The 15,312-nt window shown below is 43.4% G+C and overlaps 1 protein-coding gene across 1 annotated transcript in view; it reads left to right on the forward strand.

The window, feature by feature from the left end:
• Positions 1 to 15,312, forward strand: part of LOC134611300 (guanine nucleotide-binding protein G(q) subunit alpha) — a 141,241-nt gene that overhangs the window by 93,371 nt on the left and 32,558 nt on the right. Inside the window, exon 3 of the mRNA XM_063455023.1 lies at positions 10,243 to 10,397. Coding sequence (XP_063311093.1) covers positions 10,243 to 10,397 — 155 coding nt within the window. The remainder of the gene's footprint in view (positions 1 to 10,242; positions 10,398 to 15,312) is intronic.

The raw sequence follows: 15,312 nt of genomic DNA on the forward strand, positions 1-15,312 counted from the left end.
TCCCTCCCTAAATATAGTAAATCTTACTTGTATTCAAGTCTGCAGCTGCATGCTTTGTGCCTGTTTCCTTTAGACCTGCCTGCTGACATCAGCAGAAGTGGTAGCCTGATCCAATCACAGTGCTCTCCCATAAGATTGGCTGAGACTGACGAAGAGGCAGATCAGGGGCAGAGCCAGCACAATTCAAACACAGCCCTGGCCAATCAGCATCTCCTCATAGAGATAAATTGAATGAATGAGTCTCTATGAGGAAAGTTCAGTGTCTGCATGCAGGGGGTGGAGACACTGAATGTTTGGATGCATTTTAGGCAGCCATGACCCAGGAAGGATCTGTATCAGCTATCTGAGGAGTGGCCAGTGAAGTTATCACTAGGCTGTGATGTAAACACTGCATTTTCTCTGAAAAGACCGTGTTTACAGCAAAAAGCCTGAAGGTAATGATTCTGCTCACCAGAACAAATTCAATAAGCTGTAGTTGTTCTGGTGACTAGTGTCCCTTTAAAGTGACCATGTCCTCTCCGCAACCACATTGTTAGTCATTTTGGAGTCGCAGAGATGACGTGGACCAATCAGATCATGTTAGCCTATACTTAGCTATGTGTTAGATAAGTTGGGCCCTTATACATTGCGCTATCATTGTTTCTGCCTTGATGCACATCAGTGTTTATAGTAAGTCTCCCTTCATATTTTGATATTGACTTTGGCATGTATTTGACTTTGTGTTTTTCTCGTATCCTGACCAGGCTTGTTTCTGTTTTTGCTTATTTCTGTTATCCTGACTCTGCTTGTTTCATTTATCCATATTTCTATATTCCTGAGCCATTACTGGCTGTCTTTGATATGTCTTGTGACACAGTGGTCCTTTGATATGCATGAATGATATCCAAGTGACTTAAACACTCCAGTGACCAAAACTTATAAAGCACAGGGCTTGACACATTTGCTTGGAATCTTAGAGCCTGCTAAAAAAAAACTTAAAAGTACAATTCTTACAGGGATACTATAATCACCAGAACCACTACAGCTTAATGTATTTGTTCTGAAGTCTATAGCCTGTCCCTGCATGCCTTTCAATGTAAACAAACTGCCTTTTCAGACAAAAGGCAGGTCTTGCATTGCTGCCTAGTAACACCTCTAGTGACAGTCACTCAGACAGTCTCTAGAGGTGCCTTCTGGGTCAATTCTGCATTGTGTGCAGCACCTACGTTAATGCTCCCTATAGGGATGCATTGATTCAATGCATCTTCATGAGGAGATGTTGATTGGCGCACCGTGGCGTTTTGCCATGCGTAAACAATACTGTCCCAAAGCTTTCCTATGGGGAAGCTTTGGATTGGCTGAGATAGTCAAGATTTATTATCTCAGCCATGTTGATGGGCTCAACTGCGGTGAGACTAGCATGGCGAGTCAAAACCTTTCCCATGTTATTGGAGGGGGGAAGGTCACCTAAACGGACACTACTTGACAGTCACACACACTCCCTAATAGTGCAACACACATTTTCACATACACTAAGATTGTTTGTTTTATTTAAATTTGTCAACCCAGTCTCCCTACTTTATGGAGAGCTGGAGTAGATCGGCTTTCTCTGTGGTTCAGTGGGACTGCCCTGATCATCTTCCTGCTCTGCTACCTCTTGCATTGTTTAGTGATGGCAGGGCCAGAGTGACATCATATTCAGGGCGCAGAGCAGGAAGATTAAAACTTCCTTGCAGCCTCCACACTCAGTCAGCTGGTTACCTGACCTCCTCCGATCTCAGGCAGCCAGTTACCTTGGGGGCTAAACGGGCTCACAAATCCGAGGCGCCAGGACGAATTTCCTAGTCACCATGGCGGCCTTGTATTTGTTGAGCCCTGCTATAGCATTTTAGAATGGTCTTCCGGGTGCACTTCCCTGCCTCTGCAACACCCTCTAGACCAGTCAAAAGCTCCTCTGTCTGAGCTAAGAACGATTAACTGATGCTCAGCCAGTGAAATAGAACTGCACTGAATGAATTTGCTAAAAAGAGGTCCTAAGACAAGCGCTTCCATTTACAAGCTCCTAAAACGGCTCCCATCTACCATGAAGGCTGATAGTAAGTGGCGAATGGTTTGACAGAAAAGACCAGGTAATGGGAAAGTGTTTGAAAAGTATATAGTTTCCCATTGCCTTAGCAGACCTCCATCAGAAAATTAATTTTACAAATACAGACTGAGAAGCCAAGCCTGTTCACTGACTGCTCCCACGCAGCTTGCAGTTATCAGTCCACATCACCTTTTCCTGCCTGTTGCATTGTGCATGCAATACTCCAGCATGTAACTTGCTTCCTAATCACTTAAAGAAAGGCACTGTTCACCTCTTTTTGATTCAAATTCATATCCAGATCCAGTTTGGTAACATGTAGCAAGAAAGACTAAAACTATAAATAAATGGTGTTTGGGTTATTTTAGTTTTTGTTTTTATTGCTGCATCTCACATTTAGGCTTATGCTTCAGTTTAATAACCATACACACTTTCACCACTAGATGACAGCACTACTGTTCATAGGCGAAGGAAAGCTGTGGGTGTTTTGTCAATGGCAACAGTTTGAGGAAGCGATGGCTTGTTTGCACAAATAGCATTAATGCTCCTTTGATTAATGCAGACACAAAGTGATAATACCTTTTAGGTAAAGCTACTAATTAGGTTATTTGCATTTTTTTATTTTTTTGGTAGTAGACCACAAATATTTTTCATTTCCTTTGACTTTTATTTTACACCTTACTTGCACCATTAGTATGGCCATATTATTATAATGGGATGTGACCACTTTTAAGCACACCAATGAATTGTAGATTATTGGAACCTGATGGAATACACCCAAAGTTATTGAAAGAGCTTGGTGGTGTACCATGAAAACCATTAACAGATTTATTTAACCAATCATTGTTAACAGGAGTAGTCCCAGAAGATTGGAAGTTCGCGAATGTTCATTCACAAGAAAGGTAGTAGGCCAGTAAACCTTCAGTAGTGGGGAAAGTAATGTAAACCATGTTAAAGAATAAGATTGTTGAACATCTAAAACACATGGATTTTAATATCAGAGAAAAAAAAACATGGGTTTACTTCAGGGAGATCATGCCGAACTAATCTTATTTCTTTTTTTGATTGGCTAACTAAAATAATAGATCAGGGTGGTGCAGTAGACATTGCTTACCTAGATTTCAGTAAGGCTTTTGACACTGTTGCACATAGAAGGCTTAACCATAAACTGCAATCTTTAGTTTGGATTCAATATTGTTGAATGGGTAAGGCAGTGGCTGAGTGACAGGCAACAGAGAGTTGTAGTCAATGGAGTATATTCGAAGCATGGGCTTGTCACCAGTGGGGTACCTCAGTAATTTCTACTTGGACCCATTCTCTTTAATATTTTTATTAGTGATATTGCAGGAGGTATTGATGGTAAGGTTTTGCTGATGATAATGATGGCAAATGATTTAGGTAAACTAGAAAAATGGTCAGAGTTGTGTCAATTGACATTTAATGTGGATAAGTGCAAGATAATGCATCTTGGATGTAAAAACCCCAATGGAAGGGTACAGAATATTTGATTTGAGAAGGGCTACTAACTGGTTCATGGATTGCAGGATAAAACTTACAAGGAAAGGCTAAAGGAATTTAACATGTATATCTTGGAGGAAAGACAAGACAGGGGGTGGGAAGGATATGATAGAAACATTTAAATATATAAATAGAATCAACGCAGTAAAGGAGGAGACTATATTTAAAAGAAGAAAAACTACCACAACAAGAGGACATAGTCTTAAATTAGAGGGGCAAAGGTTTAAAAATATCAGGAAGTATTACTTTACTGAGAGGGTTGTGGATGATGGAATAGCATGCCTGCTGAAGTGGTAGAGGTTTACACCGTAAAGGAGTTTAAGCATGCATGGGATATGCATAAGGCTATCCTAGCTATAAGATAAGGCCATGGACTAGTGAAAGTATTTAGAAAACTGGGCAGACTTGATGGGCCGACTGGTTCTTATCTGCCGTCACATTCTGTTTCTATGCTAACGTAGTGTACCTATAATCTTAATTTTAGTAATGACAGGAGGCGAATCTTTGTATAACTCTCTTTACTGAAAGTCTCCAGCAGCACAGAAACAAACAATCAGAAAAAAAGGAGGCCCTGTAAGACCACGCCCTTCATCTTTCTTTTTAGTGACAATAAACAGGTAACAAATACATAAACTATGAACGACAAACGGATGGCAAAGTTCCAAATAATCAATGCTGAATTCCATAGATCCAGAAGGGGGAAATAGCCAAATAAACTTATAACTGTATCTCCGTGGCGGATCCAAAGCCTGATCTCGGGAGGGGCACTTGTAGATTATTTAAAAAAAAAAAAAAAAATCCTGGCACAATAACCACTACAGCTCAGTGTAGTAGTTATGGTGCCAGTAGTGCCAGGATCCCACCCCAGAGTAAGTAGTCATACCGTTTAAGAACAGTTTGACAACTTACCTGGGGTCTGCTGGGATATAGGGCATAGGAGAAGTGGTGTGTGTTAGGGGTGAAGTGTGTGTGAAAGGTGCAGTGTGTGTGTGTGAGCGGTGAAGTGAGTGTGAGTGCGTAAGGGCGGCAGTGTGTGTGTTAGGGGGCAGTGTGTGTATGGGGGGGCACTGTATGTCTGTGTGGGGCAGTGTGTGTATGGGGGTCACTGTATGTCTGTGTGGGGCAGTGTGTGTATGGGGGGGCAGTGTATGTCTGTGTGGGGCAGTGTGTGTATGGGGGGGCACTGTATGTATGTATGGGGGCTCGTGTGTGTGTGTGTGTGGGGCAATGTGTGTATGGGGGCTCGTGTGTGTGTGTGTGTGGGGCAATGTGTGTATGGGGGCTCGTGTGTGTGTGTGTGTGTGGGGCGCAATGTGTGTATGGGAGGGCAGCAGTGTGTGTAGGGCACTGTATGTGTCTGTGTGCGGGGCAGTGTGTGTATGGGGACAGTGTTTGTGGGGCAGTGTGTGTAGTGTGCGTATGGGGGCAGTGTTTGTGGGGCAGTGTGTGCAGTGTGTGTATGGGGGCAGTGTGTGTGTGTGGGGGCAGTGTGTGTGTGGGGGCAGTGTGTGTAGTGTGTGTATGGGGGCAGTGTTTGTATGTGGGGGGAGGGAAGGGAGGCTTTTTAATAAATAAATAAAAAAAGTATTTAATAAAATAAATATATTTATGTTCCCCCTCCCTTCTTACCTTTATTGAGGAGGAGGGGGGACATTTCTGGATCCCTGGTGGTCCCAATGGGGAATCCCTGGTGGTCCCAATGGGGAATCCCTGGTGGTCCCAATGGGGAATCCCTGGTGGTCCAGTGGTTACAGTGAACTCTAGCCCGCGCTCCAGGGCTAGAGTTCACTCTTGCGAGATTTGGAGCGTTGCCGTAGTAACCACGGCAACGCTCCAAATCTCGCGAGAGGAGGACCCGGAGGAGCTGCGGCCTGAGCTCCCGGGTCCTCTCCTCCCTCCCCTGACGGCTGTCAGCACAGTGTCTGCGGACCGGGGAGGAAGATCACTGATCACCCTCCCCGGTTTGCAGGCACATTGCAGGGCTGGCGCTTGGACAATGCCAGCCCTGCATTAGCTGGCAGGGGAGAATCCTGGATCCGCCAATGCTGTATATTTGACTCCAGAAGAGAACCAATTACACTGAAAGAAAAAAGCGAGAGGCATCTGAAATGGAAGAGTGTCCGCATATATTTAACTACATTATGCTAACTCTTATGAACATACAATCGAGTAGACCTCAGATTACTATAGAACCTTGACACCCCCTTCTCCCCTCCCTCCCTCCCCCCCCCTCCCCCCCCCCCACATTATTATAGTTCAGCACAGAAACCCTGATACATTCTATACAGAAAGGGAGGGAAGAGAAATACGGGAGGGAAATATTCGCCTTCTGTCATTACTAAAATTAAGATTATAGGTACACTACGTTGGCATAATCTACAATTTTACCACATGACAGGAGGCTTCATTTGCATTTTTAACGCTGATTATTAAGAAGAGCGAAAGAAGCATGAGTAACTTTGCAAAAGTAGAATACTCTAAAGGTACCCTCACGTATCCAATCCATGCAGTGCATGATGTCCGAAATAGAAGGGTAAATTTAGCTGATAATTGCCTAAGAGACCCGGATTATCAGGCCAATCCCTAAGGGAATGCAGCACCACTTCTATGTCCAAGAGACGAAAAATATTTAGGAGCATTTAGGGGAACGATACAATCGACCTGGGGGAAAAAGCTGAGATAAATAGTTCACAATGATAGGGATTAGGTGCATTAAGGGATCAGAATCCCTCTCTAGACACCGACTCCCAGAGGGCCATGCCGAGATGTAGCATTTCCTGGTGCCAGGGCCCCAAGAGTCCTATAAGAGGTCCTTAGCCGCTTGCGATAAGCCCAGGACTGATCGGGATCTCCAGTAATCGTCCAGGCCACTAGAACAAGCTTCTGTTCCAGGATGAGGGATGAAGTTGTCCCGTCCGAATTAGAGGGAAGGATGGGAGAAGAAGTGGGTGATCTTGGGACAACTTCAATAGGTCCGGGAACCATGCTTGACTCTGCCAGAGAGGTGCTATGAGGATTCATGTGTGGCGGAGTACTCCCGCCAGCATGGAAAATGGAGGGAATGCATATGCTCCGTGTGTTGGCCATGGTTGAAGAAACGTGTCCACTGCCGTGCAGTTCGGATCCTGGAGCCAGCTGTAGTAGTTCGGTAGCTAGTGAATGGTCCGGGAGGAAAACGGGTCCAGATGAAGTGGGTTCCTGAGGTGTTTCAACTCCAAAAATACAGATGTGTTTTAGCTTCCAGTCGCCTCCGTCTTGTGCGTAGCGGGAGAACCAATCTGCCGTCAGGTTGGTAATCCCCGGGAGATATTCCGCTTTCAACGTGATTTTGCACGAGAGGTGGAATCTGTAGATGCCTTTGGTGGCCTCTGTGGAGAATTATATATTGCACCGCAGAGAAATTGTTCACGCGGAGTAGGATGCAGCAGTTTGACATTTCTTTTGGCCAGATTGAGATGGACCCTGCGACCAATTCTAGGCTGTTGATGTGGAGGTTGGTCTCCTCGTCCCACCAAGGTCCCCCCGTAGAGGAAGCAGTGTAATGAGCCCCCCAGCCCCAGAGGCTGGTGTCCGTTTCCACAATGAAATCTGGAGAGAGCCAAAGATTGCTTTGCCCTTCCAGGCTTTCATGTGTAGGAGCCGCCAGTGGAGCTCTGTCCTTACGTCTGCTGAAAGTAGTATCCAGGGGTCGTAGGACTGTCTGGAACGTACGCCGTTCACTTTCAGGCGTTGCCTCGCCCTGTAGTGTAGTGGTCCCGGAAATATCGCCTGAATTGTATATAAAATGCTTTAATTATAGTATATTATAAATCTATAGGAAATAAAAGTGTGTATGTGTATGTGTGTGTGTGTATATGTGTATATATATGTGTGTGTGTGTGTAGATAGTGATCAGCACTCTCTGTCTTTAAAGTTTAAAAAATGTAGTTTATTGATTATCCAATAAAAAATACGATCAACGTTTCCTTTCATCAGGATCAGGCATGAATAATGTGGTAAAACAATGTATTTATATAGAGAAAACATAAATTAAATTAGTGAAAAATTACTTACCCCTGGTGCTGAGAATAGTGGGAGTGGTGCCAATAGCGTTCCCCAGTGTCCCATGTGCATGTGTGGACGAAGCCATGCCCACACGTGCCGTGTTGATGTCACGCGTTGCCGCGGCAACGGAAAATCACGTGGTGCTAAAGTCAGGAAATAGCATGCAAGTGAACGAAGAGTATACCAGGTTGTTATAGCAACCTGTATACATAAGAGAACTCATGCAAAACATAGCGGAACAGTGATCTAAAAATCTATATCCACAACCGTTAAAAGTGCTTAAATATAGACTTACAGTTAAAAAGCAAAATTGTGTGTGTGTATATATATATATATATTATATATTATAGAAAAAAACAAAAACGCTAACTTTGGCCAGCGTTTGTGACTAAGTAGCTACTACAAAAGACTGGACATACCCCATTTTGAATACCGTGTTTTCTACTTTTACAAATGGTATGCCATGATGGTTTAATTTTCATTCCTGGGCTGCTATACTGTCTCAAAGGCAACATACAAACCAATCTGGCAAATTTCTATGTGCAAACATGGAAAAGGGGAAAGCCCTACATTCGACCCCTGTAAGTTTGCAAAAACACATAAAACCTGTACATTGCGGGCACTGTTGTACTCAGGAGATGTTACTAAACACATATCTGGGTGTTCTTTGTCAGTAACACATAACAGGAACTGAGAACCCATGCCTAAAATTGAGAAGAAGAAAACACAAAAAAATGACTACCCAAACGTTTGACACAGACTGGTGGTAGAATTAGTGCATGGAAAGTGTTAAAATACCAACATTTAAAATTCCTCAGGGTGTCTACTTTTCACATATATATGGTTTTATGGGGGTAAATTACATTGGCTGGCTTCAAAAATGGGTGCATGATGACCAGCATGAAAAGAGTCAAAATACCCCAAGTACCTTAGGTTGTCATGAAACTATTTAGCACGAGTGTTTTTTGGCGATTGTAGATGTGTAACAGATTTTGGGGGTCAACGTTGGAAAAAGTGTATTTGTTTTTTTTTTTTTTACATTTTTTGATCATATTTTATAAAAAAAAATTATAGTATGATATGATGAATATAATGGTATCTTTAGAAAGATAATTTAATGGGGAGAAAAGCGTTATATAATATGTGTGGGTACAGTAAATTAGTAAGAGGAAAATTACAGCTAAACGTAAACACCACAAAAATGTAAAAAGAGCCCTGGGCCGATTTTAATTAATTTATTATTTTCTTTTCTGAAAAGGAAGTGTTTGCATTAAAATGCTTGAAGGCAATGATTATACTCACCAGAACAACTACATTAAGCTATAGTTGTTCTGGTGACTATAGTGTCCCTTTAATTGTTTTTCTCTTTCTCTCCTTTCTCTCTCTCTGTGTTTGTATGTGCCAGTGTGTGTCTGTGTATCAAGGTGTTGGAATCTGACACACAGATACACACACACACACACACACACACACACACATACACATACACACATACACACATATACTGGCACATAGTGACACACAGAGACACACACTTTGACACACAGTGTGTGTTTGCATGTAACTGTGTGTCAGTGTGTGTATCTGTGTTTGTATGTGCCGGTGTGTGTAACTTTGGCACACAGATACACGCACACGGATACACACGACTTGACACACAGATACACAAACTCATATGCACACAGTGACAGATACGCACACTGGCACATACACACAGTCTCATATACACACACACATAGGCACATACAAGCACACTGATATACACTGGCACATGCACACACACCAATGCACACATACTGACATACGCACACACACAGATACACACAGTGACACATACACAAACCTTGGCACACAGATGCATACGCTGACACGCACTCACACACATACTCTGACAGACACACATACACATACACTCTCACTGAAACATGCATACACTCTCACTGACACACACACATACACACAATTTTTTAAAATTTATTTATTTTTTAACTTTTACTCCACCCAACCTCCCTAACTTTGGGAGTGCTGGCATGGAGTCTCTATTTCCCTGGGGTCCAGTGAGGCTGCTGGGCTGAGCGGCTGGCGTGCAGCCCCTGAGGTCCAGAGGGGCTGCTGGACTGAGTGGCTGGCGTGCAGTCCCTGGGGTCCCTTGGGGCGGCAAGGGAGAAGTAATCTTCTTGCTAAGCTCTCTCGCGCGCCTCTTGGTGATGTCAGAGACGGAGTGACGTCATATTCCGGCTCCGGCATCACTGCTGTGTGCGCTGCGATAGTGGCCACCGAACAATTGAGGCAGGCGGCAAGGGACCACTCTCCCCTGCTCAGCTCCCTCGCTGCCCGCCTTAATTATCGCGGTGGCCATTTTGTTTCCCGATATTTTGGCGGAATCCCATTTGTGTTCTGCGGAACACCAATTGGGAAACTCTGCTGTAGATAATTCATTAAACAATATGCACAAGGAGGTGTTGGCTAACACAGGTTTAGATAATATTGTGTTCTATGTTACAAAAAAAAACACATCACATTATTGACAATGATTTAATGTGGAGGGATCAGTGCACTATTTATATCAAGCATGTTGGGGTGTGTTCTTTCTTTAAAATATTTATTTTCTTTGACAGGGCCATGCACTGTTAATTAGAGAAGTTGATGTTGAGAAGGTATCCACATTTGAGAACCCTTATGTAGATGCAATAAAGTATTTATGGAATGATCCAGGCATTCAAGAGTGTTACGACCGAAGACGGGAATATCAGCTTTCTGATTCCACGAAATAGTAAGTACTGTATAATATTGATTTTCTGCTTAAATTACATTTCTATTCATAATGTTATATGGTCCTGTTTTTGTGTCTCCACTAACATTTCAAAGGTTATCTTATCTTTTGTCATTTTTAAAAGTTTTATCAAACACCATGATTACTTCAATGATTTTAAGTGGTCATGGTGCCTGTAGTCTGCATGTGTAGTGTATCACTTTGAAGTGCTGAACATAGAGTTTAACACCTCTACTGCCTGGAGCTCTGGGTTGGCTATTTGCAATTATGTGTACCTCTTGTTGTACAGAATGTCAGTTGACACGCTAAGCTAATAAATATCTACAGCCGCAGCTTCTCCGTCAGTCATCTGACCACAAGAGAGCATTGGAGCTTGGTGTGGACCCAGGTATGAGGGCAAACCTCTTACTAAACAGTTTGCCCCATTACAGGGTAAATGGGACAGGGTATTCCTGGCATTGTAACAACTAATTTTATGATAGTAATAATAAAGTGAATTTTGCCTGAGTGAATAGAATGTCTGACATATTAACTGTTTCTTTTCAATAACTTTGTTTTGTGATAATGAAAGCAATGGATGAAAATGAATCTGTGGAGATATGCTCTTTCAGTGAAATAAATAGCTAGAAATATATTCTAAGTCTCCCACTGTCACTACGAATTGCAACTGAAACCTCAATTTCTTTTACACTTGCACTCCAAATAAATTTTTAAAAGAATACAAGTTAAAGGGACACTATAGTCACCAGAATAACTACAGCTTATTGTATTTGTTCTGGTGAGTAAAATAATTACCTTCAAGCTTTTTGCAGTAAACACTCTTTTCAGAGAAAATGCAGTGTTTACATTACAGCCTAGGGATACTTCCACTGGCCACTCCTCAGATAGCAATTAGAGGTGCTTCCTGGGGCAGTGCTGCACACTGTGACTGACATGTATGAAGACACTGAACTTTCCTCATAGAGATGCATTGATTCAATGCATTTCTATGAGAAAATGCTTATTGGCCAGGGCTGTGTTTGCCTTGTGCTGGCTCTGCCCCTGATCTGCCTCCTTGACAATCTAGAGCCAATCCAGTGCTTTCCTATGTGAAAGCATTGTGATTGGCTCAGAACAACACTTCTGATACAGACTGGAGTAAATGTTAAGATTGTTCTATATTTAGGGGGCAAGGGATGGGCCAGGGGGCTAGATAGGGGGTTTTAACATTATAGGGTCAGAAATATACATGGTTGTGTTCCTGTCCTATTACCCTTTAATCTCCGGTCATTTAATAAAAAGAATGTTCATGTTGGTTTTGTATTGTTCCCACAATGTCTTGTAGCATTATTTTCTATTTCATCTAAAGTCTATCTGATTAAATGGCCCAAGTATCTCTTTATCAAAGAAGTTTTTAGCTGCCATGCTCCCTCAAGCCTGCATGCTTGATGTCCATAAAGGTTTTTCAGTTGCAAACTTTCACCAAAAAAAATCTTATTGTCACGGCAAGGATGCATAACTCATTATTGCACTATGGAATATTGTCGTTTAATGTAATTTGTGTAGTGCATTGATAATTGTTTGTCTGGTAGAGATGTAATATGGTCAAGGTCAAAGGGGGTTAATTTGATTGTATGAAAGGTCAGATGACAGAAGAGGTGACAGAAGATGTAAATTCCATAGGAATGTGAAAAGGGTTTTATCTTATGAATGGATTCTGTAATTACTCAAAGGCTCTGAAAGGTGTGAGGTTCTACACTGGAAAATCTTCGCCCGAATGTCTGGCTCAGCCATATGGCCTGTACTTCTTAGTTGATGGGTCAATCTCTTTGATATGCTAATGGCCATTAGCCTTGTTCCAGTATCATATCCAAAAGGAAAAAAAACATTAATATTTACCCACATAATAATAATTAAGCCTCATTTTTGTTATATTTGGAATGTGACAAGCGCTATCTGCTAAACAAGCCCATTGGCCTAACTTAACCATAGGGGAAAGAATTGTGATCAAGAAAAACAAAACGGTGTAGCGCTTAAAAAGTATCCAGGTAAATATACTTAACTAGTACAATACGAGTAGTTATTCTTAAAATTTCACAGAAAACACTTGGGAAAGGAGTAAAAAGAACAAAGGACTCCAATAGTGTCAAATAGTAGGAATAGAGTGAGAGTGAACGTATATATATGGAACTACTCACATTTACCCGAGCTATATGCCTAGCTCAGGGGTAAAACGCCAAAAGGTCCGTTAAGGCGACCTTTCCCTTCTTTGATGTTGTAATTTTCTTTCAATCCTAAATTTGGGCAGAAAAGCAGAAAAGTAAATATGGTGCAGTATCTTATGTATAATAATACAAATACACTATATAATCTGGGCATAAGGGTAATTCTCGGCTTCCTCAGCTGGGTATATCTGTCTGATCCTCCTTGTATAAGGAGTCCTGCTTAAAGCGGCACTGTCATGCCGAACTTACCTTTCCGAACTTATCTCTTCCTCTTCTCCCCCTCTCTCGGGATCTGTTATTCTTTTCTTCCTGTCTTCTTTAGTTTTCTTTAAAATCATAAGACAAAGTAGGGACTCTTTGTCTTATGGAGGATTCCTCCGCTTGACCAGCTCTGACCAGCGGAGGAGCAAAGTGTGCTTCATTTCCGCTGGTCAGAGCAATTTTCCCATAATCCTTACCTTTCCTCTGTGTTCCTGCGATGCTTCCTGTAATTTTAGACGAAACTGCCGAATTGCGTTCTAACTGAATGAGAACAGTATGTTTGTTTGTTTTAGAACGCAATTCGGCACTTTGTTCGGATCGGAATTTCATTCTAATGAATGAATCTCCGATCCTATTCATTGCTGTGGCTGCATCTTGCAGCCGCTTAGTAGATAACTCCCTAATTCCCACGGTATTAGGGAGCTATCTACTAAAAGGCTGAAAGACCTAAATTGTTCTTTCAGCCAAATTTACTAACACAAAGTAAAAATGACTTAGTATTAGTAAATAATATGCCCCTACTCGCTATACCGCGAGTAGGGGCATGTCTAGTAAGCAGTGAGCAGCCTGTGGCTGCTCACTGTATATAAAAAAAAACAAAAAAACTATTGCCCCCCACCCCTAAACGACGGGTGGGGGCCCTAAAGTAAAATAAGGGAGGGAGACCTATTGTCCCCCCCCCGACCCCCACCCCTGAGCGGTGGGTGGGGGCCATAAAGATAATGAGGTGGGGGACCTACTGTCCTCCCCCCCGGCCCCCACCCCTGGGCGGCGGGTGGGGGCCATAATGGTAATAAAGGGGGGGGGACCTACTGTCCTCCCCCTGGCCCCCACCCCTGGGCGGCGGGTGGGGGCCATAATGGTAATAAGGGGGGGGACCTACTGTCCTTCCCCCTGGCCCCCACCCCTGGGCGGCGGGTGGGGGCACTAAGTAATTCTCCCCCCCCCCCCCCATCAAGGTGACTAGGGGTCCCCAAGCCCCTAGTCACCCACCCAAATAAAAATGCCCCTACCTACCCCCCTCACCCTAAAAAATAGTGAGGGGGGGAATAAAATTGCTAACCTGTAAAGTAAAATTAAACTTACCATTCAACGTCTTCTTTTTTTCTAAAATCTTCATTTTTCAGCCCCAAAAAAGGGCAAATAAAAAACCATCATACCCGTTGAAAAAAAAAAAAAAACGAGCGCAAAAAAAAATAATCCATCTTCACCCATGGAGGGCTCCGCGCAGACTGAGCTCCGCAGGGCGGGGGAAGGCTTATAAAGCCTTGCCCCGCCCTGCAATTAGGCTAAGAACACTCTGATTGGTGGGTTTAAGCCAATCAGAGTGCTCTTTGTCATTTTACAAGCGTGGGAAAGTTCTTTGGAATTTTCCCACGCTTGTAAAATGACACAGAGCACTGTGATTGGATGGATTTCAAGCCATCCAATCACAGTGCTCTGTGTCATTTTACACAGCGTGGGGAAATTCCAAAGAACTTTCCCACGTTTGTAAAATGACAAAGAGCACTCTGATTGGCTTAAACCCACCAATCAGAGTGTTCTTAGCCTAATTGCAGGGCGGGGCAAGGCTTTATAAGCCTTCCCCCACCCTGCGGAGCTCAGTTTGCGCGGAGCCCTCCATGGGTGAAGATGGATTATTTTTTTTAGGTAGGGGGTAGGTAGGGGCATTTTTATTTGGGTGGGGGGTGGGTGACTAGGGGCTTAGGGACCCCTAGTCACCTTAATGGGGTGGGGGGGGGATTTACTTAGTGCCCCCACCCGCCGCCCAGGGGTGGGGGCAGGGGGAGGACAGTAGCTCCCCCCCATTATCATTATGGCCCCCACCCGCCGCCTAGGGGTGGGGGCCGGGGGGGAGGACAGTAGGTTCCCCCCCACCTATTACCATTATGGCCCCCACCCGCCGCCCAGGGGTGGGGGCCGGGGGGGAGGACAGTAGGTGTCCCCCCCACCTTATTACCATTATGGCCCCCACCCGCCACCCAGGGGTGGGGGCCGGGGGGGAAGACAGTAGGTGTCCCCCCCACCTTATTACCATTATGGCCCCCACCCGCCACCCAGGGGTGGGGGCCGGGGGGGGAAGAAAATAGGTGTCCCCCCCCCCCCCTTATTACCATTATGGCCCCCACCCGCCGCCCATTTAAAGTGCATATGTGTTCAGTATATAAATAAAGAATCTATCATCAATTTAAATGCATAGTGCCACCCATAAAGTGACACATATGTGGATAATACATAAAAAAATAAAACAATTAAAAAATAGCTATTATACATATACTATATAAAAGCAAAAGTATTTAAAGGCATAGATTAGTAATTTCATTTTAAAAAGTGACACATTTCAAAACCTGAATTAAGACCATAAGGAACCAGGATATTTAATTTAAAAATCCATTGCATTTGTTCTTTACTTAATTTTAAATCAAAGTTACCTCCTCTCCAATCCTTTT

Source organism: Pelobates fuscus, chromosome 5, assembly GCF_036172605.1.
Source record: "Pelobates fuscus isolate aPelFus1 chromosome 5, aPelFus1.pri, whole genome shotgun sequence".
Taxonomy (NCBI): Eukaryota; Metazoa; Chordata; class Amphibia; order Anura; family Pelobatidae; genus Pelobates; species Pelobates fuscus.